Genomic DNA, 22872 nt, shown 5'->3' with positions numbered 1-22872 from the left:
GTCAACAAACATTTATTGAGTACCCATAAGGGTCATGGAAAGTGATGTTATAGGAGCACATAAGACATTAACAACTTCCAGGAGCTTTAATTTTAGAAGGCGGCATGTGTTAGACGAGTATAAAATGTTCAAGCATTCTAGAAGGGCTACTTTGGGTAATATGATTGTTATGTAACTGTACTCTTTTAGAAAAAGATGCAGGATGAATACACTTGGCTGAAGAATCTGCACACTGAAAATATTTATTTTCTTGAACTATTTAAGGAACTATAAATAAATACTCAATTCCAAGTGTCCCTCATATATTCATAAAATTACAACATAAAATTAAATGTAACTGAAATGCTAAACGTAATATTGATAATCTGCTCAGGCCACAGCCGGTTGTGCTACAGGCCACAGCCTTGTGTATCAGTGCTAGAGAAAATATTAAGCATTCTTCTTCATGATATTTCATAGCATTGGCCTTAAATCAGCCATGAGAATAGACACAGCATTACAGATCAAAGGCCTAAAACAAGTATGAATTTTATAATTACCTTGCAAACAAATATCATTTTTAATAAAATTTGAGAGTATCAGCCTTGTCTAATTCTCATCAATCAAATGATGGTTATCATCAGATGTAGTCTTATAAAGGATAAGGACATTTTAATGAACTGGAATAGTTTTAATATCTGCAAAATTATGTGAAAGAATGGAGGTGGCATTGAAGCACTATTTCAGATGTTAATAATAATTTTCAACATTGTTTTCAGTTTTCTTACCTGTTGAGCCCTCTGTGAGATAGGAGAGGGAAACACTATCATTCTCATTTTTTGGATGAATCAGTTGAGGCTTAGAGAAAAGTTTATGTGACACAGAGGCGGTTAGTTCCAAGTATCTGATTCCCCAAATGACTAATCTGTGCTATCGAGGATCTTCTCAAGCTCTTATAGATACAGTCATCCATTGGCCAGCATTGGGGATTATCTGCATGTTTGATTCTTTTCTTCTCCTTCTCTGTTGTGCCTAGTTTTTGAGGCATTTAGTGATTCTTTTTTCCTTTGGTTCGTTCACTCATTCATTCATCGGAAGCATCTTGGTCCCCTACTGTATGCTCAGCACCGCTGAGCAGTACTTTGTCGGCCGCTCCCCATTAGCATACTACATGAATAGGATACATCTGCTTTTCATTCAGACAGTTCTAAAACTCAGGTTTTTCTGCCTCTTTCATTGAAGGAGACAGTCCATGAGAAAGGAAATGATCTGAAATAATTGAAATTTTTAAAGTGTTTTGCTAATTTCAAACTTCTTAAAGATAGGAATTATATCTTGTTCATCTCTGAAGCCCAATTCCAGTATTTAATGAATGTGTGGCAGGTATGTCTCTTGTTGGATAGTGGCTTGTCTTTTATCTGAATCAGTGTTCCTGTGATGCAAGTGGCAAATGTAATATTAATGGCCATACTTACAAGCATGAATGATTATTTTGAAAATCAAATTAATCGGTGTGGCATAGCCCTACTCTGTGTTAAATTCATATCCTGTAAGTTTCTCACACATGTTAGAGCTAAGTTGAAGGTGTCTGGTACTTCAAGAATTTTAAAATAAATTCCTCAATAAAATGGAAAACCTTACAATTGCAAAGTAAATTTATTACCATAGCTCTAAGCTCAGTTTGGCACATCTGAGCTTTCTCTATCCTTTATCCATTTATTCATTCATTCACCCATCTTCCCCATTATCTATCCATCTCCCCATTAACCCCACCCACCTGCCATCCATCCCCCAATCCTCCCATCTACCTCCCAATTCTCCCTTCCACCTCCCCAGTCTTTCTTTCCCCATATCTATTGTAAGAACCCTCAAGAGAAATGTGAATGAAAAGCAGTTGCTATTACATTATTTACAGTAGCCAAGACATGGAAACAACCTAAATGTCCATCGATAGATGAATAGATAAAGATATGGTACATATATACAATGGAATATTACTCAGCCATAAAAACAAATGAAATAATGCCATTTGCAGCAACATGGATGGACCTAGAGATTATCATACTAAACAAAGTAAGTCAGAAAGAGAAAGACAAATACCATATGATATCACTTATATGTAGAATCTAAAATGTGACACAAATGAACCTGTCTGTGAAACAGAAACAGACTCACAGACATAGAGAACAGACTGGTGGTTGCTGAGGGGGAGGGGGGATGGGGGAGGGAAGGATTGGGAGTTTGGGATTAGCAGATGTAAACTATTATATATAGGATGGATAAACAACAAGGTCCTACTGTATAGCATAGGGAACTATATTCAATATCCTGTGATAAACCATAATGGAAAAGAATATGAAAAGAAAATATATATATATATATAACTGAGTCACTTTGCTGTACAGCAGAAATTAATACAACATTGTAAATCAACTATACTTCAATAAAATTTGTTTAAAAGCAGTTGCTATTAAAGTTAATACTGATTCTTTGGTTTTATGATGAACATACTATTTATTGTCCAAAATGTGGTACTTTTAGGAGTAAACAGGGCACTTACTAATAATCATGCTGGGAAACAAGCATAAAACAGAACTGTTCTGGGTAAATCAGAATATGGTCACTTGTAATACATTCTACTAAAAATCTAAAGTGGTATTCCTATACCGTATTGTGATATATTTTAGTTATAGGCTATATGGCATGTGAATTGTTTATTTATAGTAAAAATATAGAGTAGGAGAGATTTTTAAGGATTGTGTAATGGTATAACTCACACCCGAATTTTTTAATAGCATTAATTCCTGTACGTTTACTAGTTAGTGCCCCAATTTGGAATCATCCAGATATTTCATTTCTTCCCTTCTATTGCCTTTCTTTGGGGTTGATTAGCTCCCATTCATTCAGTGGAAATCTGTAAATCACTTTGTGTAGGCATAGCATTTACCAAGGTGCCATGGGGGCTGTAAAAGAAGAGGAACACCCAATCTTTATGCCTCAGCAGTTCACAGTATAGCTGGGGACATCGGTCGGTCTAACAGCATCTGCACAAAATAACTACTCTGAGTAAGCAAGTGGTTGCACATGGACCACAGCAGGAAGAGTAAGTGGTAGAGAAGCACCCAAGAGGAATAAGTAAAGGGCCAGAGAAAGCTAATTAGAGAGAGCAGAGACAGCACTAAGATAATAAGCTCAATCAGGCGAGTCTAGCCCTTGTTGCCAACTCTTTAGCGGGTAATAGGTGGGAATTATTGGCTTATATAAGATTTAGTTGAGGCATATGTAACTTAGTAGCATCTGAAATAATTTATCCTTCCTCTGAGCTCTTAACTCTATTTTACATACACTAGCTGTGTAGTCTTGGACAGATTTCTTGACCCTTCTGGTCTGCTTCCTCTTTATAAAATGAGAATCGTAATAGTACCTAGTCATAAAATTGTTAAAGTGGTTAATTTATAAAAAGCATTTAGGACGTAAAATTGTTAAAATTGTTAAAGTGGTTAATTTATAAAAAGCATTTAAGACAGTGTCTGGTATCAGAAAAATACTGAAAAGGGGCTGTTCCTACTAGTATAACAAGACATCCTTAGAGGAAAAGTACACTTTAATCAATATAAGTCAATATTTGCTTGCAATTTACCTCATGTAAGGTAGGCCAAACATAATCTTTTTTTAATTCCTTTTTTGGTGTGGTGCCATTTATTGATTTATTTATTTAATTCCAGTTTTCCTGAGATAATAATCGACCTACAGCCCTGTATTAAAGTGTACAGCATAATGATTTGACTTATATACGATATGAAATGATCATCCCAATCAGATTAGTGAATGTTCGGCATCTCATATGGATACAAAATGAAAGAATTAGGATTTTTTTTCTTGTAATGCAAACTCTTAAGATTTACTCTTAACATTTGTATATAACAGACAAAAAGTGTTGTGCTTTAGATGGTATTTATCATGCGAAACATAATCTTAATTTGCCCTGTTTATAATTTTTGTTTTTTTTACAGCTCGAAAGTCCAAGAAGTTGGGGAAGTTAAAAGGGATTCACGAGGAACAGTCACAGCAGCCTCCACCTCCCCCACCCCAGAGCCCAGAGGAAGGAACTACGTACATCGCTCCTGCGCAAGAGCCCTCCGTCAACTCAGCGCTGGTTCCTCAACTCTCCACAATTTCCCGAGCGCTCACACCTTCCCCTTCCATGGTCCTTGAAACCATCGAACCCGAGATTGTGTATGCAGGCTATGACAGCTCCAAACCGGATACAGCCGAAAATCTGCTCTCCACCCTCAACCGCTTAGCAGGCAAACAAATGATCCAAGTCGTGAAGTGGGCGAAGGTAATTCCAGGTAGGATGGCCTCGCGTTTCAGGGTCTGCGTCCTGAACTAGGCACGTCAGGGCAACAGGGCATACCGTATGCAGCAGTGCGATTGAGTTTGCTTTCTGTTCGATCCCGACACCCAATTTTTTACTCGATGTCAAATGAATCAAGTGTGTAGAAAAAAAATCTGGTGAATGTGCTCGTTTCTCTTGAGAAATTAGAGTTAAGGGTTCTATTGTTAATAGAACATACCCATTTCTTATGTTGAGGATTGAGATGGAAACTTTCATTCCAGTAATATTAATAAGGTAAAACACATTCTAGTTGTCAAAACAAGAACTGAGCCCATTATTAGCAGCTCGTAGCCAGGGCTACTCTAAGCCCTAGACCAGGTAAATCAAGACATATATACACTACTATATATAAAATAGATAACTAATAAGGACCTGCTGTATAGCACAGGGAACTCTACTCAATACTCTGTAATGGCCTATATGGGAAAATAATCTAAAAAAGAGTGGATATATGTATAGGTATAACTGATTCACTTTGCTGTACAGCAGAAACCAACACAACATTATAAATCAACGATACTCTAATAAAAATTAATTTAAAAAAAAGACCTCTCAGGTAAGCTGTAGGGGCCTCTGAAAGAGTCTCTCTGAAAATATCTTACCTCCATAACCCTTTAATTTGTCCTTGAAATTCCTACTTTAGTCAGTCTTATGCTGTAGCATTTTATTAATAAGGCCCCTATTAATCTACAGAAACATTGCTCAGAATTGTGATCACATTGTCCCAGTTCATTAATCCAAAGCAGTTTCTTAGATGTCCTGTGGTCAACCAGCAGCCATAAGACAAAAGACTGGGGAAAGCTCTGATGACTGACTCTTTGAAGGGGAGCTTGCCAGGTGAAACTATACACAAACAGAATACCCTGGTGCCCCTGGGAGTACAGAGGGTGAGAAAAGAAACAAAAGAAGGGCCTGAGGCCCAGAAAGGAAGACTGTGGGTAAGGCAGGACAGCATCAAGGATGCTTATTCTGCCTCAGAAGTCTGTTGAAGTCTGGCATTATCCCAGCCTAGGGGAAGCAAGGAATAAGACTTTTTCAATCACTGCAAACTCATGAAAAGTAAAATCTTCCACCAGTATTGCAGATATGCAAGAGTTGACATCATTAAATTATCTTTTATTTTGAAGTTATTCATTGTGAGTAGGATGAAGCAAGTGGTACAGGTAAATACAGATTCTTTCCGTCTAACTAAGGGTTGTAGACCACCGTCCACAATGAAACTCCCAGAACATCTTAGTTTTTTTTGCCCTGGCAGTTTACCCTCATTGAGAATTTAAGGTGAATTTAACATGAAATGTTGAACAGGACCAGGTCCATGATAGGTGCTCTTTAAATAACTGTAGAATTGATTTGAGTCAATGAGAGAAAGGGGGCAGTTTGGGGTTGACTTACGAAGCTTCTTCCTGGAATGTATTTAAATGCTAAGTGTATTTCTGTGATGAATTGTTCTCTTCTTCAGGATTTAAAAACCTGCCTCTCGAGGACCAAATTACCCTCATCCAGTATTCTTGGATGTGTCTGTCATCATTTGCCTTGAGCTGGAGATCGTACAAACATACAAACAGCCAATTTCTCTATTTTGCACCAGACCTAGTCTTTAATGAGTAAGTACCTATTAATTAGCCTTCATAAAGTAAACCGAAGAGTTATTCGCTATGCTCTTTTATGACTTCTAAACAGATGTACGTTTGTGAAAGAATCCACTTATACTTTTTTTAAGAGTTAAAAAGCTATCATTTGAGAACTTAAAAATTACTTTTTTACAAAATTATAATGCACATGTCTGAGTATATATAAATCAGTGTATGTAGATCTCACATGATAGTATGTGGGAATTGTCCCAAAGAATGATGATCCAGTTGGCTCCCAAAACTTGATTGGTACAAAGCCACAATTAATAGAAAACAACCTATTTTGGTATCTATTCCAGTTGGGAAGACTGTCTAATTTCTAGGAAATGTGAATGTATAAAGTGCCAGTTTTTGAGCACAGTCATATAATGATTCTTTTGTTAATAGTATACATCTGCTCAGTGTGTTTTCATGACAATCATAATTACCCTTCTTTGTGATCATAAGAGAAGCCAAAATGTTATTCTGTAGTGAAACATTTTTAGGTTTATGATGCATTTTAAAAAGATTGAAAGAATAGTACTAGATTTTTCTTTGGCCGTGAATTCCTCCCTATGTGAAGTTTACATTTTAATATTGTTTGCATTCTACATTAGCACATTTCGTGCATGTTTATATCCAGCCACGCTTCTTTGTAATTGTTGGGTCAAGAAATAGATAAATTAAAAAGGAACATTTGAATGATGATAGTAACCACAGCCATATTCTAACAGATGGCTGTCTCTCAAGATATGAAAATAGGGATTTTTCAATAGGGAAGGAAGTAGATGAGAAATAGATTGGTGATAAAAGAGAGAAAAGGGACGTGAAAGATTCAAAGTGGACATGTAGTGCCAAAATACCTAAATTGTACCGGTAGTAGTTGCCCTGAGATTATCACTTCACCCAAATACAGTGGACCTCAGAGGCAGTTTTAGTCCAAGATAAATTAGGAGCATCAGTTGTTGGTTCTTGGGGTGACCGTTCTTTGGGCAATTAGTCAGAACAAATAATTCTACTAGTGCATAAATTTTCTTCATGCTTCAGAAGCATGAAGTGAGGCCAAACAACTGACAGGCACATTTTAATTTACTTGTTTTCCTGAATAATCAGCTGATATTATTAAATAGTAAGCCTGTTTTTAAATATGGTCTATAAACCAAAAGGAAAACATATTTGGATTCCCTGGCGGTCCAGTGGTTAGGACTCCGGACTTCCACTGCCGGCGGCCTGGGTTCGACCCCTGGTCGGGGAACTGAGATCCTGCAAGCTGCTCAGTGTGGCCAAAAAAAAAACATATTAAGGAGGTTCTTTGTTTTAAGAGGACATGTGGGTAAATACGAATCTCTATTGGTGCCATCCGGAGTGTCTCCTTTAGATTTTGTTTTAATAGAAGATTCATTTAACCTTATTCAGTGAATCTATTGATTCTTTGTAGTAAAATACGTATAATATAAAATTTTCCACTTTAACCGTTTTTAGTGCACAATCAGTAGCATTAATTGCACCGACATTGTTCCACCACCATCATCACTATCCATCTCCAGTACTTTTTTCATCATCCCAAACAGAAACTCTGGACCAGTTAAGCAGTAACTCGACATCCTCCTTTCCCCCAAAGCCCTGATAACCTCTGGTCTATGAATTTGCCTATTCTAGATATTTCATATAAATGGAACCATATAATATGTGTCCTTTTTTTGTCTGACTTATTTCACTTAGCGTAATGTTTTCAAGGTTCATCTTTATTGTAGCATGTATCAGAATTTCATTTCATGGCTGAATAATATTCCATTGTACGTATGTATAGACTTGACCTCATTGTTCGCAGATTCTGTAGTTGAGCATTGGCCTTCTGGCACATTTATTTGTAACCCCAAAGTCAGTATTTGCAGCACAGAGAGGCCATAAATTTGAGGTACACAGCATGTACATTTCAGCTGAGACTCTGCCTTCTTGTTTCAGCTCTCATGGTGTAAACAAGTGTCTTTTCCATGGTCTATTTAGTGCCATGTTTTTTGCATTGTTGTGCTTTTTGCTGGCGATTTCACTGTTTAAAATGACCCACAAGCAGAGTGCCAGAGTGCTGTCTAGTGTTCCTAAGTGCAAGAAGGCTATGATGTGCCTTAGGGGAAAAATACAGGTGTTACGTAAGCTTCTTTCAGGCATGAGTGACAGTGCTGTTGGCTGTGAGTTCAATGTTAATGAATCAATAATATATATTAATAAGGTATCTTTAAACAGAAATACACATAAAACAAGATTATGTATAGATCAACTGATGAAAATGTTATGATCAGTGTCTACTACAACTTTATAGAATATAACTACCGTACTTATTTTTACCAAATAAATAGAATTGATCACATTTTGTTTATCCATTCATGGATACATGGGTCGTTTCTGCCTTTGGCTATCACGGTTAATGCTGCTATAAACATTTGCATATGAGTATCTGTTTGAGTCCTGCTTTCATTGCTTTTGGGTATACACCTAGCAGTGGAATTGCTGGGGCATATGATTATTCTACATGTAACTTTTGAGGAACCACTGAACTGTTTTCCTCAGCAGTTGCACAATTTTACATTCCCACCCTCAGTGTACAAATTAAAAAGAGCAGCAAGAGTTCCAATTTCACCACATCCTTCCTAACACTCATTTTCTGGGTTTTTTGGTTTTGTTTTTTGCTTTTTTTAATAGCTATACTAGTGGGTATGAAGTATTGGGGGGTTTTTTGGTTTGTTCTTCTTGAAATATATTTGTCATATAACATTGTGTAAATTTAAGGTATACAACATGTTATTTGACACATTTATATGTAATATGATTGCCGTTGCAGCAGTAGTTAGCACCTCTGTCGCATTACATAATTATCATTTCTTTTTCTGGGTGGGAATAACTAAGATCTTGTCTTTTGGCCAGTTTGTTTATTATAATATGGTATTGCTGTCTATATTCACTGTACGGTGCATTAGATCTCCAGGACTTACTTGTCTACTGGTTGCAACTTTGTCCCCTGAAGCAATATCCCTCCTCTTCCCCCATCCCCCGGCAGCCACCATTCTATTCTCTGTTTTCTCAAGCTTGGCTCTTTTAGATTCCACATATAAGTGATATCATACAGTATTTGTCTTTCTCTGCCTGACTTATCTCATAGTAGGTGTGAAGTACTGTCAGTGTGGTTGTGATGTACACTTCCCTAATGACTACTGATGTTGTGCATCTTTTCATAGACTTTTTGGCCATTTGTATATCTTCTTTGGAGAAATGTCCATTCAAGTCCTTTGCCCATTTTTAATTAGGTTGTTTGTCTTTTGTTCCTGAGTTGTAGGAGTTCTTTATGTATTCTGGATGATAAACTCTTATCAGATATATGATATGTATATTTCTCCCATTCTGTGGGTTGTCATTTCACTCTCTTGATAGTGTCCTTTGATGTACTTTTAAAACTAAAGTTTTTAATTTTAATGAAGTTCAGTTCATCTATTTTTTGTCATTGTTTGCTCTGCTTTTGGTGTCATCTATTAATTTTTAATTGTGTGTAAACATCCAGTTGTACAGGTTTCAAAGTCCAAAATTGTAAGAATCCTTTTTCACAAATGAAACTTAGGGGGAAGCACCTTATATCTGAAGCCTGTACACCTTCAAAATTAATGTCATTGAAAAAAAATTAATTTTGAAAATTGTCATTGAAAATTAATGTCATCGAAGGCTTTTAGAAGTAAATAAGAAACCAAAAAAAAGAAAAAAAGAAAAGGTCATATAAGCTCTATGCATGTCTATTCTAGAAAATGTTAATAGATATAAAATGGAAACAACAAAAAATTGCTTTCTAATGTTACAAGTAGTTAAATAGTATGATATTATATAATTGTTAGAGTGAACATTTTGTTCCCTATTCTTAACTTTTGACCTCAACCCCAGCCTAGACTTAAGTTTTCTCTCAACTAGAAAGAACAGGGCAGAGCTGTGTTTTTCAAAGGGGGAGGGAGGACCTACTCCCAGGAAACATTTGGAAATGACATAAAGCCTTTTGGTCAAATCCCATCAACAAATAGAGCTTGTTGTGGTAACTCGATCACAGGGTGCCATCACAGACCCTGTATGTTTTAGGGAAACTAATAAATTACAGAGGATGGGCTGCAGCTGAAGTTTGCATATGCATGGTTCAGCCTACATTTATTAAGGAGATATTTACTAACTGTCGTCACTTTTCTAAGCAGTGGTTTTAGAATAGTGAAATATATATCCAGTCTTGTGGAACATATAGTCTAATGGAAGAGACAGAAATTATCCCAAAAAATCCTAAAATTATAATTGTGATAAGTATTGAAAGAAGAGTGCTTTGAGAGTAGTTAATGGGAGGTATTGGTCTAGACAGGAAAGGCTTCCCTGGGATTGATGAAGCTAGTGTCATCCAGGGGAGGGAAGTATAGGAGGAGGAAAGTTGATCTAGGTTGAGGGTCCAGCACTGAATACAAGGCAGTGTCATGATGGACCGGGAGAGAAATGCAAAGATGTTGAAAGGCAGAGTCAACAGGAGTTGCGGGTGATTGGATTCTGATAGAAATTGGAGGAGGAGGAAGTAGGTGTGTAAGATGACTTTCAAGCCTCAGCCATAAGTGCCAGGGAAGATATGGCACCACACACTGGGTTAGGGAGCCAAGGTAGAAGACCAGGGTTTGGAAGGGAAGAACACGAGGCCACTTTTAAACATGTTAAGATTGAATTGCCTTTGAAATTGTTATCCAAGAGGAGATATCAAATGGACAGTTACCTATACAGATCAGAAGCCTAAAGAGAGGTCCCACTGAAGAGACAAATTTTGAACTCACCTTAGGGGCAGGGGTTAAAGGAGGATAGACAGGAAAGTGTTAGGTCACAGATCCCAGGGAAAGAGAGGGCTTCAGAAAAGAAGCTGTGGCAACTGATGTTAAGTCAGGAACAGGAAAGCTCGAACATGCCTCCCCCATGCCTGCCAACACCTGCACATTCGTGTCTTCTGAACCTGTCCCCCTATGTCCCTCAGCCGGTGCCTGTACCTCAGACCCTTTGCCAAAGGGAAGGAAACTGTCTGGCATTTTGTGCAAGGGAGTAATGCGTGCTGTGCAGCTGAGGATAGAATGCATTGGTGGGACCCTCCCTTGTTTTCCCACCCACCCTCAACTGTCTTGGACCCCCTCTCACCCGCATTGGCAGATCTTTTTAAGCATCTGTATCCTTCCCTTGTTTGACTGGCACCTCCTCCTTGAAATCACAGACTCTGTCTTAATCATTTTTAAATTTCCAGCCCGTGGCATTGTGTCCAGGGCATAGCAGGTACTCCATAAATATTTGGTGAATAAATGAATTATTGAGCAAATGAACCAAACAACCTATTAATCAATCTAGAAGGGGTTTTCTAGGTTATCATCGCTAGTTACGAGGGTGAAGCTTATGATCAAGAAGTGTGATGCGGGGAAGCGTTTTCACCAACAGAGACGTTGCTATATTTAAAATGGTGACGAAAACTTGAATAGTTGATCGTGTGTGTTTGCCTTCAACTGTGAAATGGATCTGAAAGTTCCCAAAGATCTTATCCTTCAGCTGTGTAGGAAAGATGCGAAGTAGAGAATAATTAAGGAAAACATTCTTTCTAAGTTTTTATTAAACATTGGGGTGAAGATATGAGTTAATACTTTAAATTAGAATAGAACTTTTCTTATTATAAACTTAAAACTTTTCAAATATGTATTAAATGATGCATTATTCAATTTCACCTTGAAACAGCTTATCATATATGGCTCCAGATCACTGCAAGTATTCAAATGTCTTATCAATTTCAATACACGTATTAAAACTCCCATTTAAGCCTGAAATGAAATTTCTTCAAATTTTTTTTAATTTCTGAAATGAAGGTTCAGTGTTACACTCCTTTAAGTGTCAGCCAATATTTTAGAATTAAAGGCATATATATATTACTAATTTTATTGAAGTATAGTTGATTTACAATGTGTTAATTTCTGCTGTACAGCAGTGACTCAGTTATACATATATATATATATATATTCTTTTTCATATTCTTTTCTATTATAGTTTATCACAGGATATTGAATATAGTGCCCTGTGCTATACAGTAGGACCTTGTGGTTAATCCATCCTATGTATAATAGTTTGCATCTGCTAATCCCAAACTCCCAGTCCTTCCCTCCCCCATCCACCCTCCCCCTTGGCAACCACAAGTCTGTTCTCTATGTCTGTGAGTCTGTTTCTGCTTCGTAGAAAGGTTCATTTGTGTTGTATTTTAGATTTCACATACAAATGATATCATATGGTATTTGTCTTTCTCTGTCCGACTTATTTCACTTAGTGTGATAATTTCTAGGTCCGTCCATGTTGCTGCAAATGGCATTATTTCATTCTTTTTAATGGCTGAGTAATATAGAATTAAAAGTATATTTAAAAGCATGTTTATATTGTTTCAAGTCAAAGCCCAATAAAAAAATGTAGTTTCGATGATCTTTCACTGTCTTTGTAGTTCTGAACCTTTGATTATTTCGGTTCAGAGACTGTTGGTGAGAGAGAGAGTCTAAGTCTTAGTGCCACTTTCTGAGTGCCTCGGGTGAGTGCTGAGTGTGACTCCTGGGAGGGCGGTGTTTGCCCAGCTCATGAGTGAGCGGAGGTGAGCTCAGCCCACACTGCCCTCTTTGCTCAGTGCTGGCTGTGTGATGGCAGCACCAGTAGAAAACCATAGGACTTAGTTATCAGTCATTTCAGGCCATGTTTCCGTGGAGTGATGCCCGTCCCTGTGGTGTCCCCACTGGGGGCCACTGTGCTGCCAGAGCCCAGGTGTCCTTAGTGAGTGGCTCTCCCCAAGGCCAGTCTGCCAACAGGACAGTCTCCTTAAGGTCCCTCTGCACCTAAGGTCTTAAAGTTCCAGTAGTCTTGGCTCACTCGTGCTGTGTGTTCCAGGCCATGTCCCTTTTGTTCAGGCAGGGATCAGAGTGTCCCCACAGGGACCCAGGGGTTGGCACGCCCCGCCCTCGCCTCCCGAGGGGGCTGGTTGATATTCCTGAGCCACAGGAGATGACTTCTATGCCGGGACCCTTGGCTCCAGCAGGGGTAGGACAAGGGGCAGAGGTGCTGATGAGAGAGCCAGAGGGTGGGATGAGCCTGACTCAGCATCCCCTGCACTGGCGCCATCTGCTTTCCCCCATCTGTCCCCAGCCTCTCTTTCCCTCCACTGTTCCCTTGCTGCTGCTTTCAGATAGGATTTCTTACTTCCCTCCGCTCACGGGGACACTGAACTGTGTAGTTTCTGTGTTTCTAGTCTCTGACCGCCTCCCTTTCCCTCTCTCCTCCCTACTGTCTCATTTCCTTCCCCCCCTTCCCACCCCCTCTCTTTCCTTCCTCCTCTCCTCTCTCTTTTTTTCTGTGTCTGTCTGTCTGTCTCTCTCACACACACATACACACATACCCCTACACCTCTTTTCCTGCCACTGAAAAGTCAGCAGCCTTCTGAGATTTCCATTGTTTTGCTTTGTTTTTTTACTTCTGGGTCAATTTAAGGGAGTAAACTATAAAAGAAAAGAAGTCCTCTTTCTGTCTCCACTGGACCCTCCAACAACCCGGACCCTGTACCAGCAGCTGGAGGGCCAAGGTGTTTAGCAGAACGGGCTGAGCACTTGGCTTGCTGGGCACGACTCAGAGCCCCCCCGTTAGATGGTGCACGAGCTGCCTGTCTCATCACACTTCCCACACCCCCTGCCCTTGTGCCCTTCGTCATCCATGCCCGGCCCCTGTAGATGGTTGAGTTTGAGACTCCTGAATAAAGAAAAACAATGTCACAAATAGAGAACGGTCATTCCTTGTCTGCAAGGGACAGAAGCATCGCAGAATGGAACTATCTTTCTTTTGCACAAAACTAGGTATAAAGGACATCTTGCCACCTGAAGGAGGCCAGGCAGAGGGAACTGCAGGGGAGGGTGCAGTGGGGTCTGAGGAGGTTTTGTAAGTGACAAACAAGAAATAATTATTCAGTTATATATGAGGGCAGAGAAAATGTAGGTACAGTCCCAAAACAGGAGGCGTTTCTTTTTCTTCTTTTTTTTTCTAATGATTATCTTGGTGGTTTTTTTTTTTTTTTTTGGCTGCATCGGGTCTTAGTTGCGGCACACGGGCTCTCTAGTTGAGGCGTGCGGGCTTAGTTGCCCCGCGGCATGTGGGATCTTAGTTCCCCAACCAGAGATCAAACCCGCGTCCCCTGCTTTGGAAGGTGGATTCTTTACCACTGGACCACCAGGGAAGTCCCCCTTTTTCTTCTTTTTTCAACAGTATTTCTTCCCCTTTATCAACCTAGCATGATGATGAGAAGTAGAGTTGGGAGTTAAAAGTTACTTCCAGATATGTCAGCAGAGGAGGTGAGGGGAGGGAAGTTCTTGAAGGAATGGGTAACCTGCTCACATCAAGAAAAGTTCATCACAGGGAATTATATTCAATATCCCGTAATGGATAAGAATATGAAACCGTAATGGAAAAGAATATGAAAAAAATTAGAAATATATGTATAACTGAATCCCTTTGCTGTACAGCAGAAACTAACACAACATTGTAAATCAACTCTACTCCAATTAAAAAAAGAGAAGTTCCTGAGAGGAGCATGCAAGGAACAGGGACCTCCCTTACCTGAGAAAAATGAGTACGCTAAGGAGAGCAGTCTTAATTTAAAGCTAGAATCACAGGTAGATGTTCTTACTCACTTCTTGTCCTGTCTTGTTTTTCCCCATCCACGCCTCTCATTTTGGACCACTCTGGGGAGGAGGAGATAAGTGATGTTCACTCAGTGTGTTCATTCGACAGCTATTTCTTGAGCAACTTAAATACACCAAGCACTGTTCTAGGCACTGGGAATTCAACAGTGAACAAAACATGGGGCTCCCGCTCTAGTGGCAGGTGGGGGGTGTCATGGGAAAAGTGAAGGCAGCATCACGAAGAAATCCCACCTGCCGTATCCCCAGAGAATATGACTCAGGTAATATACCATCATCCTCATATAGGACCACAAAAAAGTGGTATTGAAAATAGTAAGGGGCAGTTTGAAGGAATTCTCTCAGAGGATTTGCTAGCGCCCTTGGTTAACCCCACTGATGACCTTTTGGTGCTTTGAAGGATCTAAGGTCATTCCTGACTCAGGCCCTTCACACTTGCTGTTCACTCTGTGAAGGAGGATGGTGCATTCTCACCTTGTCTCAGCTCAGAGTATTCGTATTCAGACAGATTTTGCCCGACCACCAGACCTAGGGTATATACCCTCCCCCACCACCTCGCCCAATCCCTCCCATCATATCACATGTTTATTTTCTCTGTAGCAGGTCCCCTGACCCCATAATGTAGGCTCAGGGAAGGGAGGAAGCTGACCTGTGTGGTACACCTTTGGATGGCCAGCACCTAGGATACTGTCTGGCATTAGTAAGTACTTGATGAACTAATTAATTTTATTTTTTTCTGTTTTTTAAAAATTTTTATTGGAGTATAGTTGATTTACAATGTTGTGTTAGTTTCAGGGGTACAGCAAAGTGAATCAGTTCTACATATACATATGTCCACTCTTTCTTAGGTTCTTTTCCCATATAGGCCATTACAGAGTACTGAGTAGAGTTCCCTGTGCTATACAGTAGGTTCTAATTAGTTATGCTTAACAGGGAGAGAAAGGGGAATGATAAATTAGGAGATTGGGATTGACATATACACACTACTGTATATAAAACAGAGCTAATTAATTTTAAAATGCTATTTTCAGCATTATTTCCCCGCATAAACTCCATGCCAACCAAATTAACCTTCCTCTTCCCTTTGTCCTGTCTTTCCACTGCTGTGCCTTTGCTCCTAACATTTTCCTTTCCCCTCCCGCAAGCCCAACCCAAAGGATGCTTCCTCTCCAATCACCTCTCTTACCCAAAGTCAATAGTGACTTGTTCCCCCAAAACTGTTTTTATCTGTGTCAATTTTTTCTATATCAGTCCTTTGGTACTTTCTATGTTTTATTGTGTGTGTGTGTGTGTGTGTATTTTTACACATACATTTTTACTCCAGGTATACTGTAAACTCCTAGAATACAGGAAGTATTTTAAAATTTTTCCTTAATGTCTAGCAAAATGCTTTCTACATAATTGGCACTCAGTGATGATTTTGGGGGTTGGTAATGGGTCTTCTTTCCAGTACAAGGGTCAGAAGGAAGATTTTTGATGTGGGTTGACCCCACAGTGCTTTTAGGGCTTGGCATGTAAACTTGATGAAAAGGATTTCCCTTTCAAGGTTGACTTCAAGAGCACTGCTGTAGGTTAATATTTCTTGCGTGGCGTTTCTTGTAGTGTACTTGAGAAATTTCCTAAGTAGTTAATGAAGCCGGGTAATTGCCAGTATAATATGAAATTAAAGCAAAACAAATAGGAGATTGCAAATGGAATGAACTGTTTAAGCTATTTATAACTATATTGGGATCACAGAGTAGTGGTGATGCAAGAAATAAGTCCCAGCTTTACTCTGGCTAACTAGAGGGAGCTATTTTTCATTTCGAATAAAAGTCAAAACCAGTTTAAGATCATATGTTATGTTTAAAAGGCTTAATGTGGCTAATATTAGCATGTTGTTCTTTAGTTCAGTTAATGTGCTCAAGGACTTTGGTCTCTTCAGGTAAAAATACTCTTCAATACAAAATAAACTCACTGGAGTGTATTTCTTTATTGAAAAACTGATAGAGGAAAATTAGTTTTGATGCAGTGATTATATTGCAAGATGGGGCAGGTGGCAAGGAATGGATTAACCAACTAACACACTTAAGGAGGGCTCCAGGCTTCCCCCCTTGACACAGGTCATAAGACACAAAGATGGTAGCTTTTTTTTTTAATTTATTTTTTATTTTTTATTTTTGTCTGTGTTGGGTCTTCGTTGCTGCGCACGGGCTTTCTCTAGTTGTGGTGAGCAGGGGCTACTCTTCACTGCGGTGTGTGGGCTTCTCATTGCAGTGACTTCTCTTGTTGTGGAGCACAGGCTCTAGGTGTGCGGGCTTCAGTAGCTGTGACTCGCAGGCTCAGTAGTTGTAGTTTGTGGGCTGTAGAGCGCAGGCTCAGTAGTTGTGGCACATGGGCTTAGTTGCTCCACGGCATGTGGGATCTTCCCGGACCAGGGCTCGAACCCATGTCCCCTGCATTGGCAGGCGGATTCTTAAACACTGCACCACCAGGGAAGCTCCAGAGATGGTAGCTTTGACAGCACCCCTCTGGATTGAAGAAGGAGAACACAGCTGGTGTGTCTTGATATATAAAATATTTTCTGAATTTGTGTCTTTAGATACTTCTAGAACCCAAACTGGGTCACATGATTATCCATTTTTATTGTATCACACACGAGAGATGATTTTGGTTTTATATCCCTCACTTCCACCGATGAAACCCTAAGCTAATTTAATAGGGTTTTGTTTTGGGCAGGCTCTGAAGTGGTTATTTAATTTTTCTTAAGTTCTGAGATTGATACTTTTCTGAAAGAAACAAGTGGAGAAGGGAGAGAAATCAAAAAAAGAAGGTCATATGTGGAGACCCTCCACCTCCTTATTTAAAACTCATCTGTGTATCTGGGTCATTAGCACTGCAGCAGGAATGTCACCCCAGTCAACGTACACAGTGATGGGTGTTGCAAGCTTTGTCTAGCTGGACCCATCTTCTGTGCCCATCCACCTTGAAATAGACACTGCCTCAATAGAATCGATGAAATGAGTAGTTTATAAACTCCTAACTCCTGTTCTGCTACAGGCATGGTGTCCCTCTGTGTCTTAGGCACCTCAGGCTGCTGTAACAAAACTCCATAGATGGGGTGGTTTAAACAGCAGACCCTTATTTCTCATAGTGCTAGAGGCTAGAAGTCCAAGATCAGGGTGCCAGCATGGTCAGGTTCTGCTGAAGGCTTTCTTCCTGACTTGCAGAGAGAAGGCTGCCTTCTCACTGGCCTCACATGGTGGAGAGCGTCAGCTCCAATGTCTCTGCTGCTTCTTGGAAGGGCACTAATCCTATCATAGGGGCTCCACCCTCATGACCCTAAATGCCTCCCCAAAGCCCCACCTGCTGATACCATCACATTGGGGGTTAGAGCATCAACATATGGGGGTGGGGGGAGACGAATATTCAGTCCATAACACTCCATTTACATGGATACTAGAGTGCAAAAGTAATTAATAATCAAGTAGCTTACAGGGGTTATTTGAAGGATTATGGGCTGATGCTGAAAGCTGGTGAAAGGCATCATGCCGTACGCCATCTCCCACACATTATCCTATTTCATCTTCACAGCTCTGTGATGTGGGAATTTATTACACCTCTTTCAAAGATGAGGTGACAGAGGCCCAATGTCTCTCAGTCCCAAACTCAGAATTTTTCAACTACATCAAGGCTTGTACCTTGACCATGGAACTTGATTTTTCAGGCAGTTAGGCATAGTGGACCTTTGGCGCTAATGTTGGTTTCACTGGGTGGTTTCAGAGACTGTATGTATTTGGAAACTTTACTGACCAATCATGTATCATCTTTCATAAGAGTTACTCTCCAAAATGGGTGAGAATATGCCCAATGTCTAAAGAACACAAATGGAAAATAAAATATTCTTAGAAAAACTGGAACTTTGGTTCAGAGTGTGACTTAGTCCTCCAACTCTGTTTCCTTCCTCTCTGATATCACAACAATATTTAAGAGCTCCACTGTTGAAGACCAGGGGCTCAGTCCCTAACCTTGCTGATAAGTCCCTCAGTGTTGTCAAGTGAATGAGTTAACTTCACTAGACCCTTGTCTCCCTTCTGCAGAATGAGGGAATTGGATGAGATCAGCGGTTCACAAACTTTTTGTTCTCAGGACCCCCTTTATGCTCTTAAAATCATCAAGGACCCCAAAGAGCTTTTGTTTATGTAAGTTATAGCTATTGGTATTTACTCATATCAGAAATTAAAACAGAAATTTTTTAAAATATTGATTCATTTAAAAATAAGATTAACCTATTACATATTACATAAATAGCAAGACAAAAACATAATAGCAAAAAATTTTATGAAAAATAACTGTTTTTTTCAAAACAAAAAAAAAATTAGAAGAGTGGCATTGTTTTGCCTTTTTTGCAATTCCTTCAGTCTGACTTAAATGAAGACAGTTGCACTCTCTTATCTGCTTCTTACATCCAGCCAGTTGTGACTGGTTGTTTGGCCAAAGTGTAGGAAAAAGATTCAGCCTCACGCAGATGTATAGTCGGAGAAAGAACCTCTCGGAATCCTGGAAAGGGTCCTGGGGACACCCCCGCATCCTCAGACCACATTTGGAGAACCACTGGTCTAGGTGATGTTTAAAACCCAACCCAGACTCTGATTCTGCTTGGCTTTCAGGAAGCTTCACTCAAGGTCCAGATCTCTGTTTCCTCATTTAATTATCTACATTTCCCACACTGGAGAATCAAAGCTCAGTAGAACATCATCTCCGTGCTTAAAAGCGCTCTCCGTCTAGTAGCAGGATACTTATGGGGCCTGCCATGTGCCATTAGCTCTACTTGATGCTTTTATATGAACCACTCATTTATAGACAATCATATTTTAAAACAGGTACGATGATCACTGTTTTATAAATGATGCAGCTGCCTCAGGCAGACAACAGTTCAGTGGATTATCCACGATCACATAGCAATGGAGAGGTGAACCTCACGTGTGAGCCCAGGTCTTCCCTGAAAGCTCCTGCTGTTTTCATTACATCACGTGTCTCCTCTTGTCTACAAAGTAATGGAGAAGGAAGGGTCTCAGAGGTCCCTTCCAACCTCTTACAGTTTATGATTCTGTAGTTCTGCTTTACCAGTCACATAACTTATAGCTGTGAGAACTTGTGGTTAGCACGAGGTCGATTAAGAAGGAGGGGGAGGGACTTCCCTGGTGGTCCAGTGGTTAGGACTCCGCGCTCCCACTGCAGGGGGCGCAGGTTCAATCCCTGGTCGGGGAACTAAGATCCCACAAGCCGTGAGGCACAGCCAAAAAAAAAAAAAAGGAGGAGAACAATATTACAAAGACTATTCCAGTCACTTCCCCTAAAGTGAAAAGTAAATCTCTTCACTCATCATTTAGTCAAAAAAATGAACAATGACTGGTATTTCGCTAGTCGGGAGGAAGTACTGAGAATGTCTGCAGTGTGCAAGGCTCTGTGGTGGCCATGGTAAGGGAACCACAGTGACAGTCACAGTTTCCGTTCTCCAGAATTCTGTCGTGTGGTTGGTGAATTGAGATGTAGACACATGTGGAGAACAGGGAGCCCTCCTACGCTGTTGGTGGGGATGTAAATCGGGGCAGCCGCCATAGAGAACAGAATAGAGGTTCCTGAAAAAACTAAAAATAGGAGGGGCGGGCTCCTGGCCCCATGTGCTCCCCACCACCCAGCGCCCGCAACAGCCACAGCGCGACGGCCCCGGAGCCAAGAAGGGCATTTTGGAGCCTCTGGATAGCGGGGAGGGTATGCTTGGAGACGGCAGCTTTCACATAACTCTGGAGAAGAGGGGCTACATGAAGGCCAGGCTCTGGACTCTAGAAGCCGTAGTAGAACATCCAAATGCAGTTCACGTGGAATTCTTGAGAGCGAGATCGAATGTCACGCGGACTTTCATCTTTTCTGCCAGTGAGGACAATGTGGAAAGCCAGTGGGAAGCTGTAAACGCTGCTGCCTGTGACCTTACCAGAGAAGCAGCCGACAGAGGTGATGCTTTGGGCGCAGGGGGGGATCTGCCAGACATCGTTGTACAAACACCACAAGGATGAAGCTAGAATTTAAAAACTTTTTCGACTACAGCTAGAGGTTTTTGCCAGGAAAAACGTGAACTTCTGGATTGCAGAGTACTTTGAACACACTGAAGAAGCTGTGTGGGCTGTGGAAGTCTTAAAAGAATCCAGAAAACCCGTGGCAGCCACTGTGTGCATAGACCCAGAGAGAGACATGCATGGTGTAACACCTGGAGAATGTGCTGGAAGCTGGTGAAGGCAGGGGCTTCAGTCGTTGGCGTGAACTGCCGATTTGGGCCCTGGACCAGCCTGAAGACAATGAGACTCATGAAGGAAGGCCTACAGGCTGCAGGGCTGAAAGCACACTTGATGGTGCAGTTCCTGGGGCTCCACATGCCCGGCTGCGGCAAAGGAGGGTTTGTGGATCTCCTCAAATATCCCTTCGCACTGGAGCCCAGAGTTGCAACCAGATGGGATATTCAAAAATACGCCAGAGAGGCCTACAACCTGGGGGTCAGGTACATAAGGTGGGTGCTGTCAATTTGAGCCCTACCACATCCGGGCAATTGCAGAGGAGCTGGCCCCGGAAGGGGGATTTTTGCCTCTGGCTTCTGACAAACATGGCAGCTGGGGAAGTGGTCTCAGCACACGCACCAAACCCTGGATTAGAGGCCAGGGCTAGAAGAGAGTGTTGAGAGAATCTGCTGCTGACTTCGGGCAGACCTTTCTGTCCTTCAGTGTCAAAGCCAGATGCCTAAGGAGTAATGAAAGAAAACACTGAAATAGCAGAATGGAAAGAAATCCCCCTCAAGCCCCATCTGGAACCCTTCCTAGCCTCTATCCACAGCCCACCCTGATGTCTCCAGCTGCTGAACAGCTAATGCGCTGTCAGTTCAACATAGGATGCGTACTGCGTTCCTGCTGTGCTTAAGCTCCGAGCAGGATGCTGGGGGGAGATGCAAAGCTGATGAGAAAGTCTTCTCGTCCTCCAGGTACTTACTGTCCGGTAATGCTGCAGGACATGCTTTTGAAGAGCATCAAGAATAGTGAAACTTGTCTTTTAGAGTGAATTTGAGGTTTTAGAATAACCAGAAGTCAGTGAGCAACAAACCCAGTGATTAATTCAGGTGACTAAACTAGGTGCAGAAGGAGGATAGAGCAGCATTCTAAACTAAAAGTAAAGTAATGAGTCTACCTTTCTTAAATGATTTGTATAATGACTCCAAAGGCAATCCCAAAGGAAAAGATGCAAAAATGTTTTAGGATTTTTTGAAATAATCATATAACCTTCCAGAGTGATTACTTTCAAAGATGATTTTACTTAAAGGTGTTAGGTCCCAGAATTTTTTAAATGTGTCTCCATAATCACAAGTAGCTAGATTATAAACTACTAAGGACAAGGACAATGTGATATGCTTCTTATATTTTTTCTTAAAGTATTTAGCATTATGCCAGGCATACTAATAGATGCTCAATGAAATACTTAATGTAGATTGTTTAAAATAAGTAAAAAGAGATAAGCAGTTTTGGAAGACCTTTTTAAAAGTCAGAGTTCAAATCTGTCTTGGTCTAATATTTTCTTGACTTATGTTTGAGCTATTTGCTATGTGCCAATTTCTCTCTATTTTTCAAAACAATGTATCAATTTGTAACAATTAATAAAATTAAAAATAATTTACCTTTAAAAAAAAAACTAAAACTAGAGCTACCATATGATCCTGCAATCCCACTCCTGGGCATATGTCCAGACAAAAACATGGTTTGAAAAGATACATGCACCTCTATGTTCATAGCAACACTATTACAATAGCCAAGACGTGGAAACAACCTAAATGTCCATTGACAGATGAATGGATAAAGAAGATGTGGTATATATATACAGTGGAATGTTACTCAGCCATAAAAAAGAATGAAATCATGTCATTTGCAGCAACATGGATGGACCTAGAGATTATCATACTAAGTGAAGTCAGTCAGACAGAGAAAGACAAATATCATATGATGTCACTTATATGTGGAATCTGAAAAAATGATACAAATGAACTTATTTACAAAACAAAAATAGACTCACAGACATAGAAAACAAACTTATGGTTATCAAAAGAGAAAGGGGAGAGGGA

At 40.3% G+C, this 22872-nt stretch overlaps 1 protein-coding gene and 1 pseudogene across 2 annotated transcripts in view; both read left to right on the top strand.

Moving 5' to 3' along the window:
• Positions 1-22872, top strand: part of NR3C2 (nuclear receptor subfamily 3 group C member 2) — a 367026-nt gene that overhangs the window by 288746 nt on the left and 55408 nt on the right. For both annotated transcript variants that reach the window (XM_036853563.1, XM_036853562.1), the window contains exons 5-6: positions 3993-4331; positions 5838-5982. In XM_036853563.1, coding sequence (XP_036709458.1) covers positions 3993-4331; positions 5838-5982 — 484 coding nt within the window. The remainder of the gene's footprint in view (positions 1-3992; positions 4332-5837; positions 5983-22872) is intronic.
• LOC118895837 lies at positions 14932-21633 on the top strand (annotated as a pseudogene).

The sequence above is a fragment of the Balaenoptera musculus genome, chromosome 5, assembly GCF_009873245.2.
Source record: "Balaenoptera musculus isolate JJ_BM4_2016_0621 chromosome 5, mBalMus1.pri.v3, whole genome shotgun sequence".
In the NCBI taxonomy this organism is placed as follows: domain Eukaryota; kingdom Metazoa; phylum Chordata; class Mammalia; order Artiodactyla; family Balaenopteridae; genus Balaenoptera; species Balaenoptera musculus.
The sequence above is the reverse complement of the archived record's forward strand: the minus strand, read 5'-3'. Positions and strand labels throughout refer to the sequence as shown.